This window comes from Labrus bergylta, chromosome 15 (genome assembly GCF_963930695.1).
Source record: "Labrus bergylta chromosome 15, fLabBer1.1, whole genome shotgun sequence".
NCBI classification, from domain to species: Eukaryota; Metazoa; Chordata; class Actinopteri; order Labriformes; family Labridae; genus Labrus; species Labrus bergylta.
The window spans coordinates 12991716-13017164 of NC_089209.1; the positions used below are offsets into that span (position 1 = coordinate 12991716).

General features: G+C 39.1%; 3 protein-coding genes across 5 annotated transcripts; all 3 read left to right on the forward strand.

The window, feature by feature from the left end:
• The first annotated feature begins 106 nt into the window (after positions 1-106).
• Positions 107-13024, forward strand: si:dkey-119f1.1 (Structural maintenance of chromosomes protein 6-like). 3 transcript variants are annotated; one of them, XM_020632902.3, is made up of 27 exons: positions 107-248; positions 583-789; positions 879-1014; positions 1853-1958; positions 2175-2311; positions 2393-2454; positions 2557-2637; positions 2751-2852; positions 3510-3629; positions 3783-3881; positions 4051-4197; positions 4638-4726; positions 4849-5013; positions 5409-5587; positions 5680-5881; positions 6407-6521; positions 7269-7429; positions 7655-7790; positions 8124-8204; positions 8409-8579; positions 10334-10471; positions 10627-10772; positions 10987-11112; positions 11312-11417; positions 11545-11697; positions 12238-12335; positions 12585-13024. In XM_020632902.3, exons 2-27 carry the CDS (start codon positions 622-624, stop codon positions 12679-12681), a joined length of 3321 nt encoding a protein of 1106 aa, XP_020488558.3. In that variant the 5' UTR covers positions 107-248; positions 583-621; the 3' UTR covers positions 12682-13024. The 3 variants fall into 3 exon arrangements, with proteins under 3 accessions (XP_020488558.3, XP_065820005.1, XP_065820004.1); XM_065963933.1 differs by having other exon boundaries at positions 116-248; positions 606-789; XM_065963932.1 differs by having other exon boundaries at positions 160-248; positions 603-789.
• Positions 13025-13265: 241 nt separating this feature from the next.
• Positions 13266-16475, forward strand: si:dkey-126g1.9 (required for drug-induced death protein 1). The gene is made up of 2 exons (XM_065964142.1): positions 13266-13682; positions 15441-16475. The coding sequence occupies exons 1-2, from the start codon at positions 13398-13400 to the stop codon at positions 15576-15578; spliced, it is 423 nt and encodes a 140-aa protein (XP_065820214.1). The 5' UTR covers positions 13266-13397; the 3' UTR covers positions 15579-16475.
• Positions 16476-17852: 1377 nt separating this feature from the next.
• On the forward strand, positions 17853-20508 carry tmem18 (transmembrane protein 18). The gene is made up of 5 exons (XM_020632895.3): positions 17853-18042; positions 18340-18457; positions 19742-19796; positions 19943-20036; positions 20130-20508. Exons 1-5 carry the CDS (start codon positions 17950-17952, stop codon positions 20226-20228), a joined length of 459 nt encoding a protein of 152 aa, XP_020488551.1. The 5' UTR covers positions 17853-17949; the 3' UTR covers positions 20229-20508.
• Positions 20509-25449: the final 4941 nt, after the last annotated feature.

Consider the following 25449-nt stretch of genomic DNA (forward strand, 5'->3'; position numbering starts at 1 on the left):
CGGAGCAAAGAGGATGTGGGTACAAGACACGATCCATGTTGAAAACATCTGGAAAAAAAAGACGCTGGCACTGAGAAAAAAAACGCCTAAAAAAGCTTATTAAAATTCCCTCATCGGTGGAATGACAGTCTCGCATATCCACGCGAGACTTCAGGAGGAAACAGGGCGCGAATTCGAGAAGAGGTCCTGTTGTCCTCCCCATACTGCTGTTCTGCAGCCCTGTGAGTGTTTACCGCTTACTCCTGAAGGTAAGCAGTCACACCACACAAGCTTTACATGCCAATTCTTGCAATATGTGGTGCCGAAGTGAATCAGAACGCAGCTAAACGTCCAGCTAAATTGTTGTTTTAAGGATTAGCATGTAGCGTTAGTTAGCCGGATATGGCTAAGTTTTGACGTAACTAGCTAACGTAACTTTTGCCACTTCTTTTGGTTTCTTCTCGGCAAACTATTCCACTAAAGCCATGGCACTTACACACTTAACGAAACCCAGTTGTGACTGTCATTTTGTCTGCTAAAAAAAAACAAACCTGGTGTCAGCTCATGTTTGAGGCTTTTAAGCTACGCGGCATTTCCTTTCAGTTTCATTTTCCTCGTTCAAGAAGTCGTTTGGGTGCAAAGATGTCCAAAAGGAAAAGTAGCTCCGCCAGTGACAAACCCCACAAAAGGTTAAGACCTGAGGAAAAGGAGAAGGACGAAGATGAAGAAGAAGAAGAAGGAGAAGAAGAAGAGAAGGGAGATGGTAATGTAAATCACAGTGATGAGGAAGATGATCTACTGAGCGAACAGGTTTGTACGATGTAAAAAAAAAATTAAATACAGCCTATTCTTAAGACCCAATTAATAACACCTGATTCTTATATATAACTTATCTTTAGATGCCAAAAGCTGGTGAGGTGGTGAGCGATGCAGGGATCGTGGAGAGCATCACTCTGAAGAACTTCATGTGCCACTCTAACCTCGGACCATTCACCTTTGGTCCCAATGTCAACTTTGTTGTGGGCAATAATGGAAGTTAGTAATGCTACTTCACCATCTGTGTGAGAGAGATTGGAGCATTACTGAAGTATCTCTTTTTAAACATGTTTCTTACTTTAGAAACTAGGTGAACTGAAAGTTTGTGCTTATTATTATAACTGATACTTTTACAATTATTTCTATCTTGAGCCCCCAATAACTCTGTAACAATCTAATGGCCAGACTAAAAGGTAGCAACACTGCAGAATAGACAGGTCACATGGCCTTTGTCAACACAAAGATCAGCAGTATTTTTGATCAATAGCATTCATGCAACAGCCTAACTACAAACGGTGACATCACGTAAATTGTTGTGATTAATCACTAAATTTTCAATAGTTGATTACGATTAATCACGTTTTTAATCGCTTGTTTGAAATTCCATTATTTCGCATCTAAAAATAAAAATTGTTAGGCTTGTAAAGTCTGTCTTAAACTGAGAGTACTCAACTTGTTTGAATTTAACCCTGCTTTTATTTTGAAAAAGTAAGGGCCTTCGGATTGATCAAGGGTTACAACATTTACTTAAACACAGAAAAAGGAACTTGTGACGGATCCAAAACTGAATGAAAACAGGTCAAGGGGATGGCAATAAAATAAACCGATCAGTGATAGAAACTAGCTTTAAGTTTTGCATTTACATTTAGCAGAACTAGTCCTTTAAAACTCTGAGATGATCATTTGTAATGGCTTTGACCTCTACCATGTGATGATGTTAATCTAAGATGGGTCTTTACTATATGTTTACGTCATGAATGGAGTAACCCGATCTCTGTAATCTTTTTTGTTTAGCTTATTTTGATCGTCCTTCCTGTGCTATGTGCTTCTATGATAGGTGGAAAGAGTGCTGTTCTGACGGCTCTCATAGTTGCCCTCGGCGGGAATGCACAGGCCACAAACAGAGGATTATCCCTCAAGGGTTTTGTGAAGCAAGGAGAAAGGTTAGCACTGCACCGTATCATGGCAGGTTCTTGTGTTTTATACTCATTCTGATACAGGATAGGTTTCCATTGCCTGTCAGTTAGGTATAACTCATTTAATATTTTTGGTTACTTCTTATCTTTTTTGTCTTTTTACTTCTAAAGAAATCAAAGCTGTGATCTTTTTAGGTATCTCACGAGAAGGTAAAAGTTCAAAATATTACTCTGTTTTCTCAGCTCGGCGGATGTGTCAATCACCCTGCGTAATAAAGGAAGGGATGCGTACAAACCTGAAGTGTACGGTCCAGCCATCATTTTGGACCTGAGGATAACACGAGAAGGATTGAGAACTTATAAACTCAGAGCCAAATCAGGTAAAGACTGTGAAGTAAATAGAAACCGACGAGCGGGACAAAAACGCAAAGGATTGATAAACATGTTTCTTTTTCACTCAGGTCAACTTGTCTCAAACAAAAAGGAGGAGCTCCTGTCCATCCTGGACAATTTTAATATACAGGTATGGGCTATGCAAGTCTTGCAAACAACAGCAAAGGTTGAACCGTGCTGTAACAAAATGTAATCCTGTGTGATACGTTTGTTTCACTGTTTTCTCTTAAAGGTCAACAATCCTGTGTCTGTTCTCACACAAGAGATGAGCAAATACTTCCTGCACTCCAAAGGAGAGGGCGATAAATATAAGGTCATTAAATGTGACTTCATATTTTTTCACATTTGTATGTTGCTTTGTGTATTTTGAATTACAACCGATCTTCTTCTTACACACTCTGATTTTTTGTTCCATTCCTCATGCAGTTTTTTATGAAGGCTACCCAACTTGAGCAGATGCGAGAGGACTATGTCTACATCAAAGCCACCAAGCATGTCACAGAGGAAAAAGTTCAGCAACATAGTGAAGTAAGAATCGGTTTGCTAGAAATATAAACGTCATCTGTAGTTCAGCAAAGTATTGTGTGAGCTAAATGAGCTCATCAATTCAGTATTAAGAGAAGTTTACATCTCTGCTCGCCTCTACATGACTCAAAATTCAGTTTTTTTCTTACTCATTTTCTTCCAGGTCATACATTTTCTGTTTTGATTCACTTAAACCTACAACTCAATAAGCAGACGCTTTCTTCTAAAGCCACGCACACCTGGGACTAAGTACAACATACGCAAGGATCTAGAGAACCAGTGTAAACCAGTGTCATATGTCGTTTTCTGACATGCTCTACTGGAAATGTAACAAATAAGAATCAGGACAGCCTGGCCCTGAAATGTAACCGAGTTGCTTGTTCACATATGTCACTTACAGTGTGTAAGGGTGTCTTGCGAATGCGAAAATAGCCGGCAAAGCGACAGAGTCTGACACGATAATGACAGTTTTTTGCCTATATGTCAATGCTCTGTGTAATTAGACTTTTTAAAGGTATCAACCAATGAGTAGCGAAGCAGAGAAGCGCATGATGCATTATGACATGAATATCAATCTCATCAGTTGGCATGAGTTGCGTGACATAAATATCATCACCTGAATATATCCTACCAAATGTGTTGAATGTATGACTGTTTCAGTGCTTGAAAGACTTGAAGAGGAAGTACCTGGAGAAGGAGGAACGTTATAATAGCCTGGCTTCACTAGATGAAATGCAAACCAAGCTGGAGGAGCTGCAGAAGCAAATGGCGTGGGCTTTGGTAAGGACCTTTCTTTCCCCCTTTTTGTTCTGCCTTTGTTTTGTCCCAACCTTTTTCACCCATGTCCTCATGTCCCAATTTAACTGGAGCTGTGCCGCACTTACTTAGAAGATCAGTACTCCAGATATCAACCGTGGCTCTTACAAATTGCAGGTTGCTGAGTTGGAGAAGGATACAAAACCCATGAAGGAGAAGCTGCAGTCAGACCGGCGTGATACAGAGAAATATGACCAGAAGGTGGATGAATGGAAGGTAAGATACCTGTGGCATATTAACCATGAAATCAAAAGTATAAAACTCAATAATGCATTCAAGTGTTTGCTCACACCACCTCTTCGCATTTGTCTATGATTAGCTCTCTTTTGTGCCCCTTCCCTTAAACCTCTGCACTCCTCTGCTCTGTTTGAATGTTATAATGCAGAAAAAGGTCAAGGAGGCTGAGGAGAAGCACAAGCAGATCCAGGAACAGTTGGAGGGAATCACTCAGCAAGTCCAAGAGCTACAGCCGAAAAGTTCTGAGCTCAAGGCCGAGGTCCAGCGACAAAACACCCGCCTGAACGGCAGCGAGGTCAGACTTCTGACAATGCATTACTCAGGCTGTGATTAATGACATAAACTTTAACTGTAACTTTCATAAAAGGGATTTTAAGTTAAGTAATGTTGGCCAAGGGAACTCAGTGGAGAGATGTGACATTTTTAGATAAGTTAACTCTGATACAATGTCCAGTGGCATATGAGGCTTTGTTTACACTACTGAATGGTGTCAACAGCTACAAGGGTTATCAGATGTATTGGACAAATTTGTGGTTCTGAACATTTAAGAGGGTTTACAATACATAAATAATAATCATTTAACACAATGACAATAATTTGTATTAATTAATTATATATTGAATACATCTCAACTCACCTTTTATGTATTTTTAATTGAAGATGATCTTTTTTAGGATGCTTGTTCTCTAAAATGATGCTAACACGTGTTTCTCATGTTGAATTCCTCTGAGCTAGGTCACTGTCCACAGATGTAAGGCTAACCTGAGGGACCTGGAAAAGGACAAGGTCCAACTGTCCTCAAGGTTAAATGATCTAAAGCTAAGGTGCGTCGTCATCTTATTATAACATCTAATGAGCTCCATTCGTTTTTTTTCTTGACTCTCCTGTGCTTTTAGTACTTCTTCAAATATTTGTAGTACAGTCATTCTTTTTTACATACCTATAGTATCAGTCAGACGACAGGAGCAGAGAGCCAGGCCAGGACTGAGCGTGTGCAGAAGATCCAGGCTGAGCTGGAGAACCTGACACACCACATCTCCACACTGGGCCAGCAGATTGACCAATACAGTCACGCCAGCAGCCGTGCCAAGGAAGAACAAGGAAAGATGAGGTAAGAACAAAAGAGACTGGGCAATGACAATCAATATCAATCACACATGCATATCCACAAATTGGTTCAAGGTGTTGCTGTGCCTCGCAGTAAGTTCAGAAGACAAGCCGACACATTTTGAGGGTTAGTGGACAAGAAGAGGAAATCATTTGTAACGGTACAACGTGTGAACACATTGTTCAATAAATTAAAGAACACAGGATTCCCTCGACTTTAAGTTCAGACTAGTGTAAACCTTTTTTTGATGTCCTCCAGTTGTAGGTGGACAATTCTTCAATAAAATAATCGACCTCACTAAAGACCATTGATGGGGCTTTAGGATAAAAGTGGAATTACAGTGGAAAAAGTGAAACAGCCTCTAACATAATAAAACATCGACCTCCTTCTGTTTTCAGGAGAGAGCTTGATGTGCTCCAGAGGTCCATCGAGGTCAACAAAAGGAACCTGCAGACTATGGAGAGCAGCCGATCTAATCGCCTGAGGCGTTTTGGAGAGCACGTGCCTGCACTCTTAAACGCCATCGAGGAAGCTCACAAAAGGGGCAAGTTCAAGCAGAGGCCCCGGGGACCTCTGGGTAAGACTTGATGTCTAGTTGTGCATCTTTTATGTCCTACCAGCTAGAGTGACATCTGTGACCAAAAGGCTTTTCTTACTCCCCCCTCGCAGGTTTCCTTATCAGCCTGAAGGACCCTGAGCTGGCTCTGGCTGTAGAGGTCTGTCTTAAAAGCCAGCTGTTGGCCTTCACTTGTGACAACCACGAGGATGAGAAGGTGCTGCAGGGCCTGATGAGCAAAGTGTTCCCACCTGGCCGTAGACCTGCCATCATCACCAGCACCTTTCTCAAAAACTTCCACGATACAAGAAGAAGGTGAGGACATGCAAAACATACACAGAAACATGCATTACAGTCTCATAGTCAATTTTAGATTTGAAAAAGGAAATATGATTGAAGCATAGCTGAAAAATGTATACTTAACTTAGTTACAAGTGAAACGATCAAATGTTTCACTAAGGTTAAACTAACACTGCTACTTGCTTTATCAGGACGATAGATCCATTAAAGCAACAAATAGTTTTCAGCCATGTTTGTGGAACACACATCAGCGTGCAGAAATTCATTAAGCTGCAAGAGTGGTGTGAGAATGTTTTGGTTACTTTTCTCCTTTATTCTGTTGTGACAGCTTGATGTTATAATACATGTATCAAAGTAAAAAAACAGTGGAGTCTATGATTTAAATCTGAAAGGACACGTTTCAGTAAAAATATATTATGTATTTTACTAGTATTGCATCTCAGTATTAAAAAGCCTGACATTTTTCAATCAATGGTACCTGTTTGAATTTGATCAACAATGGTCTTCTATTCCTATGGTTCTATTTTGTCTTTGTGTCAGGGCTGTGAATCACCCTGACTACCCCTCCGTGCTTCAAGCTCTAGAAATGGAAGACCCTGTGGTGGCCAACTGCCTGATTGATCAGCGAAATATAGAGAGTATTCTACTCATTAAGGTACAAAAACAGTAACACAAGCCATGTAACCATGTATTTGAACCTGATGCTCAGTATCCAAAAGCCTCTGTAGATATGTAGATCTTTTGTACATGACACTGTGCAGCATCCTATAATAATGAAATGAACTGTAAGAGTGTCAATGAACTTAATCATGATTAATCACAAATTGAAAATGTTCATATTGACTTTGTAAGATGTTTAAAATGTGCCACATTGAAACATAAAGAAAGCAGCTAGTAACATGTTGCAACACATCCCAAAGAGTTGATTTAGGATTTGAGGTGGCACATCACATTGTGAGTTGATGCAAACACAGGATCATTCAGACAAATATGTTCATACTTTGCACAATTTAAGCCAGATTTTGCCACACATGCCAACTTGAGTATCTTTACCCCAAGTTCACTACATGAGATATAAAAGACAACAAATGGCTTACCTAGTGCAACAACAGGTGCCTCTTTTTCATACTAGCATAGGTGTTCACTTCCTTTTCAAGTGACAGTTTTTAAGTAATGTCCCAATCAATGTATAAACTAATACAATGTGTTAACATTGACAGCTCTATACTGAACATATAATCAAATAAAGACAACCAAATTGCTTGTATTTTCGGTTCATATTTAGCACTTTTTGCAAATTGTGTACCAACTTGTCTTCAATAGAAATTGGTGCATTTGACGTGACTTTTAATTTTATATTTTTATTGTGTGTTTGTTTGTGTGTGCATGTGGGGTTGTGTAGAATCGTACTGAAGCTCGTAAAGTGATGCAGGGCAGAAACCCCCCTCAAAACTGCTCCCAGGCCTTCTCTAAGGATGGAGACCAGATCTTTACTAACCGCACTTACACTGCTGAGCAAACCAGAGCAAACTACCTGTCTGGAGATGTGGAGGAGGAGATCAGGTGAGTTTGTCAATGAGTGTGCAGGTGTGTGGTGACAAACCAGTCGGGGTGAGAAAGTAGACTTTTTGGTGTGTTTTAGCTTGTGAAAATGGAGAAAGTTGTCAAAGAAATCACATTATGTTTACATGTTTGAAGACATACAGGGTAAATGTAACAGGGTGTGGTTGTAGGCTGTTCTACTGTCCTGTTCAGTTCCCCCCTCGTGTCTCTCGTCCCCTCTTGCAGGCACTTGCAGCGGGAGATAGAGAACCAGATGGGTCAGGCTAACCGCTTCCAGCAGCAGATGAGAAGATTAGATGAGGACATCAAACAGAACGACGGGCTGCTGAAAAGGACCCACTTGGAGCAGAAGTCAACCAAAGTAAGACTTCTGACTTTTATTCTCACAGATATAATAATGAGGCCTTCAAAGTGGAAAGTAAAACAATAAAATAAACTCTGATGTAGCTTCCTCTCAACTTTCAGTTTAAAGTTTCTACTGTTTGCCTCAACATAAAAAAAACAGTTATTTTAAACATGCAGAAATATACAATAGAATGATGACTTTTAATGTTGGAAAGGAGATGAACATAATGCCGCTGGATTGATATTTTTATATATATATATATATATATATATATATATATCAGATTTCTAGTGTTTTACCCTGATTCTGTGAAAGACTGGCCCATGGAGAATGTGTGTATTCCTCTAGGACAAGGCCACAAAGCTACAGCTGGAGCTGACAGACCTGGAAAATGTGGAAGAGCCGCAGTCAGAGGACCTCAAGCCTTTGGTTTGTATAAAACACAAATGCATTACAGCAGCGAGACGTTTTTTCAAAATCAGTGGATACAAGTTTAAGAGAAACTTTTGAGCATTGCCTGAAGAAATGTCTTAGGATAAATGCGAAATCTTCACCGATTTCACGTTGATGTCAGTATAATGTTTTCAGTCTTTGTGCTCCGTGTGATTTGCTGCCGTCACCACTCTGCTACAGGAGGAAGAACTTCAGGAGATTGTTTCCAAGATCTCATCAAAGCGTGTGGAGTACGATGAAGCTCGGGCTCAGATGGCAGAGTTCAAGGCCTCCTATGAGAAGGCAGAGCAGGAGTACAAGCAGCACAAAGAACAGATCAACACAGTCGCTGAGGAGGCCGACTCGATAAAGGTAATAACTGTAATATAACCCCCTTTAATCAAGGTTTTTGATAGGCACCCCTGGTATTCATTCATTAAATTAATACTCATGGCTTTGAACTTGAATGAAAGTGTATTAAATATAGCTGTATATCCTCTAAATGCTCTTGATTTTACATTCAGGAATAATGAAAATTACCAGCATTTTAAAAACAACAACAACAAATCTAAGGTCATGTTTTCAACTCGAAGCAGCCCTAAGTGTAGAGATGGTTGAGTAACAAAGAGAGGAAGTGAAGAGAAAACAAAGATGTGAAACAGAAAAATTTGACTTTATTTTTTAAATATGTTTTGTGAAGGTTACACTCTACAGAACTTTTAAACGTGTCCACAGCTCCACAAAAACATCCAGGAAGCAGCTGGATTGTGTGTCTAAGCAGCCTAAGTCACAGTTGATCTTATCTGCTGTGTGTGTCTCTGCTCTGCGTCCTTCACCTGCAGAACTTTTACAACTACAAGACAAATTCTCTGTTGCAGGTTGGAAAACAACAACATATTGTTATGATCCAGCATCACATTAAGTTGTTTTTAAGTTCCTTCAAAAAATAGCCCAATGTTGGCAATTTTTGCCAATGATTTCTTTTTTTGTTGCCATGGTTTAAAAAACGGTATCCATAATGTTTGATTTTTTTTTTTTTTACTGGTATTGCATTCAAGTTTAAATGCCTGGTGTCATAACAACCCTTTTGGCTCCTATTGCAGCTAATAGGGGACGAAAGAATTCTAAATTATTTCACATCGGTGCACTTTAAAATGATTTAAAAAAAATAAATAATGTCTTTCTGATCTAGAAACACAATCTGCTGCTTTAGTTCGGCTCACATTTAAAATACTTGCTGATTTCAGGCCAGGAGTCTTTTATTCGTCACTGTGTTTGTTCCATACACCGTTTCTGTTTAGATTTGGATTCCTGGTACTGAAATGATGAACCCTTAGGCCGTGTTTACACTTGACTTCTTTTTTCAGAAAAAAGTGCTGCTTTCCACGCCTTTTGAGCGCTTATGCGCGAGTGTTCTGTAACTTTAACAACGGGATCTAGTCTGCGGTGCAACCGCGCCGGAGCACAACGCATCAATTTAGCACAGAAAAGAATAAGCGGGACGGGAAGTCAGACACTGATACAACATTAAAACATCCGGTTTATTTTCAGACTAACACCCTCCGTTTTGATGGTTCAGAAAAACGACCGTTTGTGTGTTTGTTTATGTGTTTATAAGGTTTTTATTGAGTTTTATACCACAAACATCGTGTTATCTCGTGAGTGAATCTGTTAAATTACCACGGAAATTCCTTTGTCTCCGTACTCCAGCTGTCCGGCTGTGCTCTCCGTGCTGCAGACTGAGAACACAGCCGGTGGGTGTTGACGGATGAGGACGCACGGACCTGTAACAGACCGGAGTGGACACGCAATGCACATATATCTGGTGGAAGTTAGCCGTTTTTGGGCACAGGTAACTATGGACGTAGGTCACTACTCGTCCTGATTGGTCAGCTGTCAGAAAGGCGCTTGACGTCACTCAGCGCTTTTCTGAAAAGTTGAAATAATTCAGCTGAAAAAGGCGTCATATTTTTTCCATTTTCCATAGGCTTGTATGTAAAAAAAAAAGGCGCTTGCAGTTGAAAAAAGAAGTCAAGTGTGCACACGGCCTAAGTAGCTCTATCTACCTCAAAGGTTGCCTACCCTCCCCTGAAGTTCGTGGTGTTTGTCTTTTTGTTTCATTACAGGAGGAGCTGAATAAAACAGATCAGGCGGTGATGAAGTGCAAGCATCACAAAAAACATTATGATGAAAAACGCAGTGACCATCTCCGTAGCATCCAGGCCCTCGAGGCCACCCTGGAGAGCAAGGAGCAGGAACTTCAGGTGAGTCAAACAAAAACAAGGTGCAGGTATTTTGAAAGTTTCAGTTACCATGAAATGTTAAAGGTTATAGACTGTTTGGGTTGTAGTGTTTCTGCATTGTGTCTCAGAAATTGATATGTTGTTTGCTTTTTTGTTTTGTTTTACATGCTGTTCAGACATCTGTTGCCAAGGCAACCGAAATCTCTCCAGAGCGTCTGGAAGTACGACGGGTACCCAGGAGTCTGGACAGTGAGATCAGCCGCCTCAAAGCTAAGATAGCAACACAGCAGGAGCAGCAGGGGGACCGAGAGGAGGTTATAAGGTACGAGGACCCTTGAATCAGACAAGAATGGAATCATTAGAATGGGTTGTCAACTTCATATACTGTAGGCACAAACATTTTCTTCACCGGTTTAAGTCCCTGTATACATATTTTTTAGTATTAAAGTAAGTACAGCAAACAAGCTAACAGTTAATTAAATGTGCATCTTTCTCTGTTTTACCTTATTCCAATGGTCTATCTTTCCCACACCCAGGCAGTATAAAGAGGCTTTGGATAACTACAACAAGATGGCTCAGCAAATGAAACACCTGAACAGCTTCATCAAATGTCTGGACAATGTCATGAACCACAGACTCCAGGTTTACTCTGAGCTCAGAAGGTTAGTTTTGGAATAAATGGCTTTTATAGTGCAGTTTGTTGTAAAGGAATTCTTAACTCAGAACTATTTCTCCCAAAGCTACAACAAATAAGAAAAGGTGACACCTAGTGGCTCTTTCTGTATTGCTCCATGTATTGCGGCTCTTTCATCCTGTATTCCACACCCTCTTGATCCTTCTGTGCGTCTCTCTGTATTTTAGATTCCTCTCTGCCCGCTGTAAATACTACTTTAACAGCACACTGCTCCAGAGAGGCTTCACTGGAAGTATGACCTTTGACCACAAGAATGAAACCCTCTCCATCTCGGTAAGTCGGTCTTTCATGGAATTTTCTAGTGCATGACTGGTACAGCTTTTTATACAGGTGATATAAAGATATACGCCGACTTCAAAGGAAACTTGTACTAAACAGACTTGTTTCCCCTCCTCTGCAGGTGCAGCCTGGTCAGGGAAACAAGGCTGACTTGAGCGACATGCGCACGCTGTCCGGAGGCGAGCGCTCCTTCTCCACAGTCTGCTTCGTCCTCTCTCTGTGGGCTATCACAGAGGCGCCTTTCCGCTGCCTTGACGAGTTTGATGTTTACATGGTAATAAGAACATGCTTCTTTTGATGTGTATGCTACCTTGCTTTTAAACACAGATTATTGCTTAAGATTTATGTAATTAGTGACCGAGCGAAGTAAACCAAGCACGCGAGTGTATTGTATTTTTTCATGCATGCACATTTTAACTACCACTCTCACACATTACTCTTGTTGAAGGAGGTCGGTTATGTGGCTTTGAAAGTGACCAGTCATTTGCATCAAAGGTTTCCCGACCCAAAATATTTCAAATGTCAGGTCAACTTGTGCGAGCAGATATCAACTTTGTCCGCTCGCTGTTTATTCTGTACATGCAGGCGCCTTTTTTTTTTGGCCTCTCCCCCCGGTTTAGTTTCATGCTCCCATGCAGGTCCAAATCTGAGATCTCCTGTTTTTTGTAGCGTAAAACAGGCATTGACAGGCAGTGGGAAAGTTATGCAAGGTTGCTGAAATGACAAGTCAAAAGGAAACTGTCTCACTCTGTTTGAACCTTTTTTTTAATTATTATTTCTAGAGTTTATATGAATGTTTTGTTTCTTTTATCAGGACATGGTGAACAGGAGGATATCGATGGACATGCTGCTGAAGGTTGCTGCTGGTCAGCGTTACAGACAGTTCATTTTCCTCACACCGCAGAGCATGGGGTAATCACAGTACAATCTGTCATTGTTTGTGTGTTTATTCTACAGAGCAGTGAGACCACCCAGATGTGATTTATTGATTTAGTTGCTGTATATTATCTCAGTAAATGAGCTGTAATGAAGAAATCTGTTTGGGAGTAAAGTGTTTGTGATTTTAGCACGCTGCTTATTTTCCTGAGAAAGAGCTCTAGCCACATAACCTCAAAGGCACAGTCCTGTTTTCATGTTTGTTGCCTCTTTTTTTCCCCCCAGTTCTCTTCCTGTGAGTAAAATCATCCGCATCCTCCGTCTCAAAGATCCTGATCGGGGCAATAACGACGCACAAAACGGGCAAGAGGAGGACCAGTAGTGTTGCTTCAGGTTCATTTAACATCACGTGAGCTAACACGACTCTTGACGGGCACCAGGACGGCCTGCATGAGAACAAGACCCTCGTCCTTTGGGGAACACTTGTGAATGTCATGGAAGTTCAGCCATATTGTTCTTAACTCATCAAGGTTTTCTGCTTTGAGAAGGATTCCGTTTTTTTAAAGCAGGGAAAAAAAGTACAAATACAAAGTTACAGGCACTGTTATATTAGGGAGATTTTATATCCACTGCAAAAACATGTTAAATGGTTTGAACATACAAGCAATTCATGTTTAAAATGTTTGTAAAATGTCTTGTTCATTAAACTAAAAAGTGAAAGTAAAGTGCTTCAGGGTTTTTTTTATGCTTGGGATCTTTTCAGGTTTAATGTGAAGAACACAGTAAACATGTAACCTTTATGTTCTCATTTAAATCTGTTATTTATTAGATAAAAGTCTACAAGCTGCTTTTCAAACATTCAACCTGAATCCCTGAGACGTGTTGAGGTCAGTCTTGTGAGGAGGAAGGGATTTGCACCTTTAAGGGCTCCAAGCCAAATCCTGCACACAAGGCGGACCACTGGAATGCACTTCCACTCATGCACATAACGTCTGCTGACAACATACCTGACCTCCTTAGGAAAGTGGTACTTTTTGTGTTTTTTTTTTTTTTTTTTTTTTTCTTACATCCCCGAGAGCGTCTCAACAAGCTGAAAACATGAAGCCCAAATCTCTTCCATCAACGTTGTTCAGCTTGAATTCAGCAACGGTGGAGACTCTACACATACGAACAGCAAAATATGAGCGACATGTGGACTGTGTGGATCACTGGGACAGCCAGCCAGTGGAAGATGACCATACACAAAATGAGAAGTGCCGCAGAGATATTCATTTTGCATTTCTGCCGGAGCGATATGAGGCACTGATAGACGACGACGCGCACGCCAAGGCAAAAGAAGAGAAGAAGAAGAGGAAGAAAGAAAAGTACAAGAAAGTGAAGAAGGTTGGTGTTCGTAATTTTCTCCAGTGATTTTGCAGATGCAGTGTCTGACTGGTGCTATAGTAAGCAGTATTTATCCAGACAAATAAAAATGTCACTTCAATGATCTAAATTATCCAACCTATAAAAGAAGTTAATGCAGAGTTTTACATTAATTCATTACTAATCACTTTGACCCTTTAAATCAAGGCTAAGATTTGTGATTATGGAGAGAAAAAAAGTGAAAAAATAATAATACTTCAAACTGAACTGTGCAAAGCTTTAATATTCATAAATCACTGCAATTTGATAAGCTGAAATCAAATATTCAATAACAGTTCAGACCCCAAAATGCAGAAGAGATCACAAAGTATCACAGCTGGACGACTTGGCCCATATAATGAACCCACTGAGGATTATGCCAGAGATTACTCGTACTAAAGAGCTTTGAAGCTTCATATATGTCACTTATGTGTCCTTACTTCTGATGCTGGGTGAGAAGACAAACTGAGGTCAGGACTTGTTGTTTAGAGGTCTTATCCTCCACAGTGAGTGACTATATAGCTTTTGCAATTCTTTTATTAATGGAGGAATACACTTGTCTGTGTGGAGATAACATGACCAGGTCATCTACTTTGACAGCATCAGTGGTGGCTTAACTGGATGATCCTCACTCACTCATCGTCCTCAATCAGCCTGACACAAATTATTTGAATTCATCTGTGATCATTTAAAAATCAAAGCCAGTAAGCTACTTAATCTTTAACAAATGAGTTAACGTAAATCATTTCAACTAGTGGAAATTGTAGCTTTGTATAAACTAAAGTCGAAATGTTTAGAGAGTGATCATGTTTACCTTCTAAATCATGCCAACAGCACTTTCACAACAGTCAGTCTTTTCAACGAGAAGGAAAAGACAGACTGGAGAGACTTGAACTGTTTGAGTGCTTTTTATGTGTGAGATACAAGGAGTTGGTTTTTACGGAACCTGATCCCATCAGATATTATAATTCAAGTTTATCGGTGACTTATTATTACTCTGTTTATTCTGAGCAGTACAGTAGAGACTCTTATCAGTATTTTATGGCCAACATAAATCTTTTAAAACACGCTGAGGAATATCACCGACACCTATTTTTAAGTCTTGAGCTATAATTATGATTTATAATCTACAAGGAACATTTATGAAGAGGATGGCTCAGTAATTATTCACAAATTTAAAGGTTGGTAATAAGTCAGCAGAACCTTTTTTTTTCTTTTTGCATCGCTTTCAGAAAGTTGGATTGTTTTTGTTATATTTTTCCACATCATCTAACTCCCTGCATCCGCTTCAGCAGGTCAGCCCTTTCCTGTTCCAAGAGGAAGGCAGACAATAGTGTTCAGGAGGCTTTTTGTTTATGTTTGAGGGTTAAATACAAACTGTACCTCTCTTCCTGGGGTGCTATTGTTCTTAAACTCCACATGAAGGCTTTTCTTTTGATTGATTCTAGCTGATTTCATATCCAGGATTCATCCCTGCATTTGTATAACCTAATTATGTCAAAATCACAGAGATCACTTTCTTGCACAACCTACACTCTGAATAAAGTGGGCATCAAAAAAATGATTATGACATGAGGGAGTGGAAGAGCAACAATCACATTTTTGGCAAAACACACTCTATAATAAGACTTCTAAGGTCTGAATCTATAATATGATTCACATGAATTGACCATGATTGCCGTTTCTGTTCTAATTTACAGGATGAGTGATCAAACTTTGGGCTGTTTATTTCTTTTCCAGAATGTTGGCAAGGCAATGCGAGCCACTTGGAAGTGTCTGATGCTCGGCCTGTACAATTTTGCCCTCGGCTACTCCACGCCAATCACAGTGGCTGCTACGTTTGTCCCCGATTTTCACCCGGGCAGGAGCACAAACTGAGCCGAGGCACGTGCAACTCCTCTCATCTCTTTGCAAACTGAACTGGACATTTCATTAAACCCACAGACACAGACCAAAGGTTTTTAATATGTTTATAATGTTAGTATGTTTGAAATACTTTTTTTTTTTTACACAAACTTTGCACAAAAAGTCAAAATATCTTTGTTATCTTGTAAAAAAAAGTGTTTAAAAAAAAATTCAAAGTGTTGAATTTATCCCTTTTTATATCAGACCCTTTTCACTACAGTCGTTTTGACACGTGCGCTTTTCTTACTTTGATGTTCTGCTGATTATTCATTAATTCATTTTCCATGGATTGGACATAGTGTATGCTTTGTATCCCAATTTATGTTACATGATATGCTCAGTTAAGATCACAAAACGAATGACTATAATTACTTTTCTAGTCACATAATGCATTGAATGGTAATAATGTATAGCTGGTGTTTGTATGTGTTCAGAGGGATAGTGTGGAAGCTGGAGAAGGACGGGATAATTACAAAGTGAACCTATAGAGGATGTACTTCTTTAATGAAGAGACAGAACAGATAAGTGATTAATGGGTCAATGGGTGTTATTAATAACACGTTCACAGTGAAGAAGGAACCGAGCCTCTCAGATTGGAACATGATGCTGTGACGTTAAGGTAGTCCAAAACCTGTGTGTGTGTGTGTGTGTGTGTGTGAGAGAGAGTTTGTTTTGAAGGTTAAATTTTGATATTTGTGAATAAATTTTGCACCAAAACTTAGTCATTTCTTTTGTTTGATGTATTTCCTACAATAATGGATCCTGTGTAAATTGCCGAGTAGTACAAATATGACTGGGTTTGTTCAAAGGACCGTTGTAAGAAAGAATATAACATGATACCTAAATAAAGGAATGGAGATAAACCTTGAATGAGAAAGAAGTTTAGTGATTTGTAAATGATCCAAGTGCTTTAAATGTCATCCATTCTTAAATGTTATAACTGCTAAAGATATGAAATAGCTATCAACACAAGGAAATCTGACACAATAACATATTACCTATGTATGATATACTTGGCTTAAGCCCACACTCTGTTAAACTTTATTCTGATATTAGTGCAAGAAATGTTTGAGGGTATAATACAACAGGCTAAAATGTAGAGTCTGTGGTAAAGGATGTGTGTTGAATTAAAATAAACAAATGATACAAGTTATTGTAATATCAAAATAGTAAACAATTTATAAAAGATAAATAAAGAACTGAATATTAAGATGATTCAATGTTTTGATATGCATGAATGATGGAGGAATCGTTGGATTTTTTTAGGAGTTGCACATAATCAGGAGCTATTGCTGCTCTTGTGTAAGTAGTCATAATAGGACATTGTTTTCAGGAAAATTTCAAAGAAAGCAATAATATAATGACACATGATTTTGAATACAATAAAGACACATAGGCTTATAAAAGCACGTATTCATTGCCAATTCATTAAAACTTAATAAGAGCAGATAAAAAGTCTGTACAATAAGTGAAGGGTCTATATTCAATCTATTTTTGTTTACTATTGAGATCATCTTTTTGAGAGGGTGTTATTGTTCTTGTTGTTTTGTCAAACCATAGACCAGGGACGGGCAACTTTGGTCACAGCACGGGCCACATTCATTTAATTCTCACTGCCAGAGGGCCAAATTGTAGTATACAAAAAACGACTACAGTCAATTATGTCTGAAATTTAACTCAACATATATTGTATACCAGTGATCAAATATTATTAAGATTAAGATTAACTTTTATTGATCCCTGCAAGGGGAAATTTCAGTTTTTACACTCTGTTTTATCATGCAACACACACTTAGGCTGAAATATACACACATGCAGAAACAGGATCCTATGGACAGAGTGACAGAGCGGCCCACAGTGGGTGCTCCTGAGCTGGTGGGCGGCAGGGGGTTTGGTGCCTTGCTCAAGGGCACCTTGGCAGTGCTCAGGATGTCCCTCCGGTGATGGAACCCTCCGGTTCCCAACCCATGTCCCTACAGACTGAGCTACGGCCGGCCACATTATGGACATATTTCTGATTTCATGGCAGATTTTGTCATGTTTTCTTCATGTTTTGATATATAAAAATTGATCTGAGGGCCACATTGAGGGTTGAGAGGGCCGCATGTGGCCCCCGGGCCGCCAATTGCCCACCCCTGCCATAGACTGTACAAAAAAAAAAAAAGTATTCTATGTGTAAAACTGATACAATCCAGTGGGTGGCGGCAATGTAACCACTCTGGATATCAATCGCCTTAAAAGTCAAGAGAAGAAGAATAACAAGTTGCCTCTGTGACGTTTTTCTGTGTTTCTTCCGGGTAGACTTGTTTACAGTACAACATTAGACGAAACGAGCTTTGTGAATATGACGGACCAGAAAGCTGATAATATCACCTCTATCCCCATCGATGAGTTCAGCAATTTAAGAATTACGTCGATATGGACTTTCCTCATGTCTGTAAGTTCAATTGTACTTCCTGACTCAAAGTGCTAGCTGTGAGCTAACAGTTGCTATCACGGAATAATAGACCCACGTTGTCTTTAATGAACCATTATTTAAAGACTGTGTGTGTGTGTGTGTGTGTGTGTGTGTGTGTGTGTGTGTGTGTGTGTGTGTGTGTGTGTGTGTGTGTGTGTGTGTGTGTGTGTGTGTGTGTGTGTGTGTGTGTGTGTGTGTGTGTGTGTGTGTGTGTGTGTGTGTGTGTGTGTGTGTGTGTGTGTGTGTGTGTGTGTGTGTGTGTGTGTGTGTCCTCAGGTGCAGTGGTCGGAGCCTTGGCTCATCGGGATGTTGGTGTTTCATGTTGTGTGTTTGTTCCTGACTGTGTTGACCTGCAGGTATTACAAAGCTCAGATATGTCTCTTCATGCTCATGGGTAAGTTAAAGACAGAAAAACTACTATTATTATTATTGTTATTGTTATTATTATTATTATTATGTCCCTTAAGGAGAACTAATGATTTAATAGCATGTCATACTTAAACACACATTTTGAAATAAATGATGTACAGCACTGTGTCAAAACTCTTTGAACTGCTGTGTTTTTAGGCATTTCTGTAATTTTACCCTGAATTTAATGACAACAGGGCCTAGAACAGGGGTGGGCAACTGGCGGCCCAGGGGCCACATGCACCCCCCCCCCCCCCCCCCAATCAACCCTCAATGTGGCCCTCAGGTCAATTTTTTTCATATCCATGAATTGAAAACGTGACAAAATCTGCCATGAAATCACGAAAACCAGAAACACATCCATAATAATATTTGATCACTGGTATATGTTGAGTTAAATTTGAGACATAATTGTTTTTATTTTTTTTAGAATTGATTCATAATTGATCGTTTTTGTATACTACAATTTGGCCCTTTGGCAGGGAGAATTAATTGAACGTGGCCCTTGCCGTGACCAAAGTTGCCCATCCCTGGCCTAGAATATTCATATACTAGATAAGCATATACTATCACAATTGAGCTAAAACGCGGTGTACATGTGGTTTTAAGTTAATCCTAATATAGACAGAAACGTCCCTTTAGTGGGTGCTGGATCCAGAAATGTTGTAAAGAAGCACAAAGAAGGAGCTCCCGTTAAAGGATTTATTTAGAAACAAGTGACGTTTTGAGCTGACGTGCTCTTCCTCAGACTCGTAGTAGGTGTCTGAAGAAGCGTCACTTGTTGCTAAGTTAATACTATGAAACACATTTATCTACTCTCTATATAATCTGCTATGTGTTGCTTTGATCTGGGTAATCAAAAAGCCACTACATTGGTTTTTTTATTCAAAATTAATCCAACATACTCAGTTGATTTTTTTCCCCAACTTTTACTTTCCTTTTTTATCGTTTGTGTCCGTTTTATAATCCAAAAGTTCTCCCATAATATATAAAATCCTCCTGGGTTCAATAGTTTTATTCTATTGTAATTCACGTAAACACACCTACCTTTGTGTTGGCAGTAAAAACGGACTTTTGAGAGATACTTACTTCATAACCATCAACAGTGTCAGTAAATCTCATATCTCTTCCACGGATATGTTAAGTGATATTCAGATCAAATAACCTGATGATGACATGTTGAAAGTAAGTTGTGAAGTTAGTAAAGTGGGGATATAAACTTGGTTCTTATGTGAATACATATCATGAGTCTGCTTTTCCTCTTTCACAGCTGGCCTTGTGTATAGTGCTGAATATCTAAATGAGTTTGCTGCCATGAACTGGAGGTAAGACCGATACTCAGAAGGTTTTTGTTTTGTTTCTTCTATGTCTGAAATTGTGTTTGTGTGTGTGTTGGGGCTTTGTTTTTTAAAGTACACATACAGTAGTTCAGAAACTTGTCAAGACTTTTTTTTTTTTTTTTTTTTTGCAGGTCCTTTTCTAATTTCCAGTACTTTGATTCCAAGGGAATGTTCATATCTTTGGTCTACTCTATTCCTCTTCTGCTAAACACAGTCATTATTGTGGTAAGATAATCCTCATCATTGCCAAAGCAAATCCAGTGTTAGAATCACCACCAGACACCGGTTCTCATGAATGCTTGTGTTGCACTTTGACAGATGGTGTGGGTGTACAGGACCTTTTCAACTATGACTGAACTTAAAACACTCCAGCTCAAGCGAAAGGCCCGCAGAGAGAAGAGAGAGAAGACTGACTGATCTCCCGACTTGTATCCAAACATGGGCCTCATTTGGAGGAATTAAGAAAAAGAAGCGTCTCTGCCATGCTAATCCTGAATTTTGGAATAGGAAGACAGATTCCTTCTTGTGACTGTAACAGGATTTATCATTGATGTTGGTCAGGACTGGTTAAGAAAGAGGCTGCTGAATAATCTGTACATTATGAGATTTACAAGGACCAAAGGACAGTTACTGTTTTGTATATAATGTTTTGAAGTGTTTGAAATGACACAACAAAAATTAAAATGTTTTTGACCGACCTGTGTTTGACTGCTAATTTCAGGGTTCTTTGCATTGGTAAGATGTACGAGTTTAAAGAGCACTCGTTTGACCTTTTTTAAAGGGTTAAGTGTAATTGATTTTAAACAACCTTTATACCGCAGGCGGTTTTTATGTCTCTCTCCTTATTTATGTAGGGAAGGCCACTCTGGGTTAAGCATAATTCTCTTCCTGTTCATTAATCCATTCCCTCAGACTATGGGAGGACATGCTCACATAAATAATGTTGATGTAAAGTAGGGGAAAGTCACAAGGCATTAGCTCTATTCAACAGGCTACTGCGGGCCGGACTCACATCAAATGAAGTGGTTTCTATACCAGCCGAGGTGGCTTTGAATCATAGAATCAGTCAAACTTGTCTGACAGCTCCCCCACACTGGATTGGGGGGTGGGGGGGTTGCAGGGGGAGTGTAAGGTCTTGTGACCTGTCAGTGTGACTGCACGAGGGGCGGGGGTGGTTAATTCATGATATTCCACTGCGCTCTTCAAGAGAAGGCCCTTTTCACTCAACCTTTTAACTTTTTTTTTTTTAGTGTTTGTTTTTAATGGCTCTAAGTGGCAGGTTTGCTCAGTAAGCCCAGCACTGCTACATTGAAGTAGCATTACCAAAACCCTCAAACTGAAGCAGCTTAACCGAATTCCACCACCATTATTGTCAGTCACACCTATACTTTTCTACAGTGAAATGTCTCTATAGGGCTCTTCTCAGCCACAGTGTTGCACTCACACTTATCCCATACAAGGTAAATGCTCAGGAAGGAAAGTTGTATCTTTTTAGTTAAGATTAAAGAACACATCCTTCAATCCAGCTTTCAGCCACGTACTCCTCTAAACTTACAACTAGAGCTGCAGGGATTCAGCCATTACTGATTTACTTTTAGATTGGCCTTAAATTGTCAATGTAATGGAGAAGGAGAAAGAGCAAGAGTTCTCTGATTCCTGTTTCAATTATGTGAATACTTCCTGGCTTCGGACATTAAACTTAAAATCTTCTGGTATCAGGAAAAGGTTAATGTTAAGTTCTCTTGGGCTTTGCGACACACTGAGCAACACTTTTTTGCTAATTTTGGACATTACACATACACCCAACAAAACAATTGATTTTTTTTGTTGTTGTTAAAACGTCTTGCACACTTCACTGTGAGAATCCTGACAGTACTAGCTGCTTTTGTAACTTGAATTGATTTGAATTGTTATTCTTCATAAATAGATGTAGAAAATGTCATAAACACACATTGACGCAAAGTAAAATAATGGTTAAAAAGAATGATAAGAGGTACCAAAACAATCACTCGGAAACAAAATCTGCTTTTAGACAATATACACTAAAAGTCAATATTTTTAGTCAAGTTATTTTTAAATGTAGTTTCATGTGGAAACACAACATCAAATGTAGCTGTCAATGCTGTAAAGTCTTGACTTTATATGAGAGCTATGAGGTCCTCGGGATGTTGTTGTCCCACTAGAGGGCAGTCTGGATTAAACAACATAAAATAAATCCTGCTGTCCAGAAGATTCTTTTGCAGACTTTTCCTCAGCTCACACTCCATTTCTCACTTTATGTCTCTGCAGAGCTGACAGGATGTCTTAGCTCGTCCTATCTGTTGTGTTGACCGTATTTATATCACTCCTTATTTGTTTTCCCAAATGCATGTGATGTATGTGGGTAAGCTTCGCCTGCATTCATCTGTCAGGATCTATTACGTGTTGGCATGATGAGTGACTGGATTGCAGACATAAGCACAAGTTATCTGAAAGGAAACAGCTGTGAAGCGTTCTCAGAGGGAGATGAAGTATTAGAGGCGAAACTGACCTCTTTTTGGTGAACAAGGCATTGGTGTTGCACACACATTCATTCGGTAGATCGCAACCTCTCCAGGTCACAGTGATGTCCAGATGAAAGATTTAATGGTAAGATAAGAGAAGCTTAGTGTGCAAAGTTTGCAGTCTGGACACTATCATCTGTTTAAATCTTCTGGTCTGATTGGTGTGAGAATTGAAGCCAAATTCACCAGTTCATTTATCCCAGATACTTCTGCTTTCCTCATACACAACAATATGTTGCACAACATCCAGCCAACTGCAGTCCTGTGAGTAGGAACACTTTGGTTAAAAAAAAAAAAGGGAAACAGTTTATGGGACTAAAATCATCAGACACTGTTGTAAAGGGCAACTCATGCCATTGAGAGTTGTGAAATAATATGAAATGTATGCACAGAAACTAACAAACAGGTTTATAAAGAATGATAATCATCTCAACACATGTAACACATAGGATTCTTGCAGAAAAATATACCATTGAGGGACTTAGGCATGCCAAATGATTGTCGTTTTGTAAAGTAAAGTGTCTACATTGTTAGAAATACTACAACAATCATGGTAGCATGTTTTAATAATAGCACAACAATAAAGCACAAAGCTAACCCATCACAACTAATTCTCCCCTTTTATTTCCATATAAGTACCTCTCAGATGTTATTACCAAAGCATTGGAGTTATACTTTCAGACACTTAGTTTATACAATTGCCTAACTGTCAAGAACTCAACCTAAAATAATGTTCAATAGAGTTTAACCGTGCCTTGACAGCCAAGTGTGTTGCTAAATAACTAATTGATGTTGCAACATTTTGCAGAAGTCTGTAAACATGTGTTTGAGAGTAAAACTTGGTTCCACATTAAGTATGTCAAAAAAAGCAATGGAAACCATCTGATGAATCCTAAATTTGTAGTTCCCACAGAGGCCTCTTGGGGCTGGCTCCAAAAGTGAGTCAATCCCATAGTGGCCCATACTAAAATGTCCCACTTTATACAGCAGAAATAAATAGCCTGGTGCAACACATTTTGGTGTTTTTGGAAAATTGCTTATTCACTGAAACTTAACAGGGGATGAAGCCTAAATTATGTCATGCATGTCTAAATGTGTGGCTACTTTGAGTGACAGGTGGGTGCTGCTAGCTGTGTGCTAGGCTTCATTTCAGATTCTAATTTTTTAAATATTTGACTAGCTGTGCTGTTACATTTTTTTAGTATTATTTTTTTTATTCCAGCTAATTTTCATGTGTTATGTCTGTGCTCATATAACCTCCCTGCTAGCTTAGCTTCTTATATAACTAAACCGGCATTTCTACTTTAATGTTGTATCAGATTTTACATTTCAGGCATCTCTTTATGGTTTTGAAATGAGTTTTATAAGAGATGACAGGGGATATTTTCATAAATATGTGTGCTGTATAGGTATATACAAAGTTTTTTTTTCCATCACTCATTACATAGACTGTAAACTTTTTAATGCAAACATTACAACTCAAACAGGCTGTTCAAGTTTTTGCAGGCCAACACCTGTGTCCACCCTCACAGCTTATAAATGTCTGGCTTGTGTCCATAGCTCCACAAACAACCGGGAGTGAAGCTTCTCCATCAGGTTCAAATGCAGATAATGCCCACATAGTTAAGACATCAGGCTTTTAACGGACTTTAAGAGGATGTTTTTGATCGTGTTAAAAGTCCGGCTAACAGGCTAATCCTGAAAAGTAATCTTTAATGCCTATGGTATCATATGAAAAAGCAGATGTTGTGGTCAGGTCCAGACTCAACCACGGGTGATTGAATTTTACATCTCGAGCAAAGAAAGGAAATGAGCTCAAATGATGACAGTGTTTGTGCCGTCTGTCACCGTGTTCTCTCTCACCGTTACTGTACAGTTTATGTTGGCTCCAGCCGTGCTTCAACATCTGCAGTTGTATAATTGACTGGTTAAGACGTTTGACTGGGACTCTTGTGTTTATTACAATGTTATGCTCATTAAGAGCAGTTTTAACCACTCTTCCATTAATCTTGTACTGCAGCTGAGTTTACATTCCTTAATGGCAGCAGAGTTTAAATACAGATTAACCTAAAGCTTTTTTTTTTTTTTTTTTCCCTTAACTACACTTTATTCTGTACTGGATCTGGTAGCGTTTCATTTTTACAGTCATGAATGGTACTTAAAACAACATGAGTGGTTTTGTGAGCTGGACCAAAAAGTTTGATATATTTTTAAAGTAACATGAATACTATTTTAGTGGTTTCATTTAACAACTCCTCATATGCAAATATGAAATTAAATGACTGATAATTGACTACAACAGCTTGAATCATATATGCTTACAATTTTTTTTTTTTTTTTTTTTAATAAATCTACCAAAATGTTTCCTCTCGTAGCCTTTTGCCTCACCAGGCAGCTGTTTTTGAAAAGCAAACTTTACTTGAACATTTGTTACATTGTTTTGACATAAATTGGAATTGTTTCCCTATTAACTAAATATTTATTACAGGAGATTAACTTGATTTAAAGCTGATTAAAGACATCCCCCTCCATCTTCCACATATGGTATTTAATAATTGTATTTGATTTTGGCACTTCTGAATGTTAAATGAAGGGAAGGAATTTCCAATACACTATCACATTGTCACTGTGAGTATCAAACACAGCATACATTCACCTGGTGGTGGTTTCTTATGGCGGCATGTCTCAGCTTGTTGAGTCACAGTGTGACTGGGCATGCTCTGTAATGCAATAAGAGACACGGGAGGGGGGAGATGGAAAAGTGGAGTAAGTGAGAGTGACAGATGACTCACTCAGTGTGTGCTTGTGAATGACTCACTGTGATATACATGATTACATAGATATATTTAATAAGACACATTCTGCAATCTACAGAGGTTTAAGTCTCGCAATGTCTGATATGGATTAGCGTTAAACAATCTATCACTACAGTTGAATACATTTTTTATTTATAAAGAAGAAAATGTGACTGCACAACATTAATTTGATATTCATCAATGTATTGAATGCTTAATCAAATACAGCATGTCTCCAGGATACAGAGGGCTGAACTCAGTGACTCACCCTCAGTCTCACTCAGTGAGTCATCGATCAAC

What these genes read in the sequence shown, in the direction of transcription:
- si:dkey-126g1.9 (XM_065964142.1), top strand. Translation starts at nt 13,398, where the DNA reads ATGAAGCCCAAATCTCTTCCATCAACGTTGTTCAGCTTGAATTCAGCA. An exon ending in AGTACAAGAAAGTGAAGAAG is followed by an intron (nt 13,683 to 15,440) that starts GTTGGTGTTCGT and finishes TTTCTTTTCCAG; the next exon opens with AATGTTGGCAAGGCAATGCG.
- si:dkey-119f1.1 (XM_020632902.3), top strand. Translation starts at nt 622, where the DNA reads ATGTCCAAAAGGAAAAGTAGCTCCGCCAGTGACAAACCCCACAAAAGG. An exon ending in ATGATCTACTGAGCGAACAG is followed by an intron (nt 790 to 878) that starts GTTTGTACGATG and finishes ACTTATCTTTAG; the next exon opens with ATGCCAAAAGCTGGTGAGGT. An exon ending in GTTTACTCTGAGCTCAGAAG is followed by an intron (nt 11,113 to 11,311) that starts GTTAGTTTTGGA and finishes TCTGTATTTTAG; the next exon opens with ATTCCTCTCTGCCCGCTGTA.
- tmem18 (XM_020632895.3), top strand. Translation starts at nt 17,950, where the DNA reads ATGACGGACCAGAAAGCTGATAATATCACCTCTATCCCCATCGATGAG. An exon ending in TTTGCTGCCATGAACTGGAG is followed by an intron (nt 19,797 to 19,942) that starts GTAAGACCGATA and finishes TTTTTTTTGCAG; the next exon opens with GTCCTTTTCTAATTTCCAGT. An exon ending in TAAACACAGTCATTATTGTG is followed by an intron (nt 20,037 to 20,129) that starts GTAAGATAATCC and finishes GCACTTTGACAG; the next exon opens with ATGGTGTGGGTGTACAGGAC.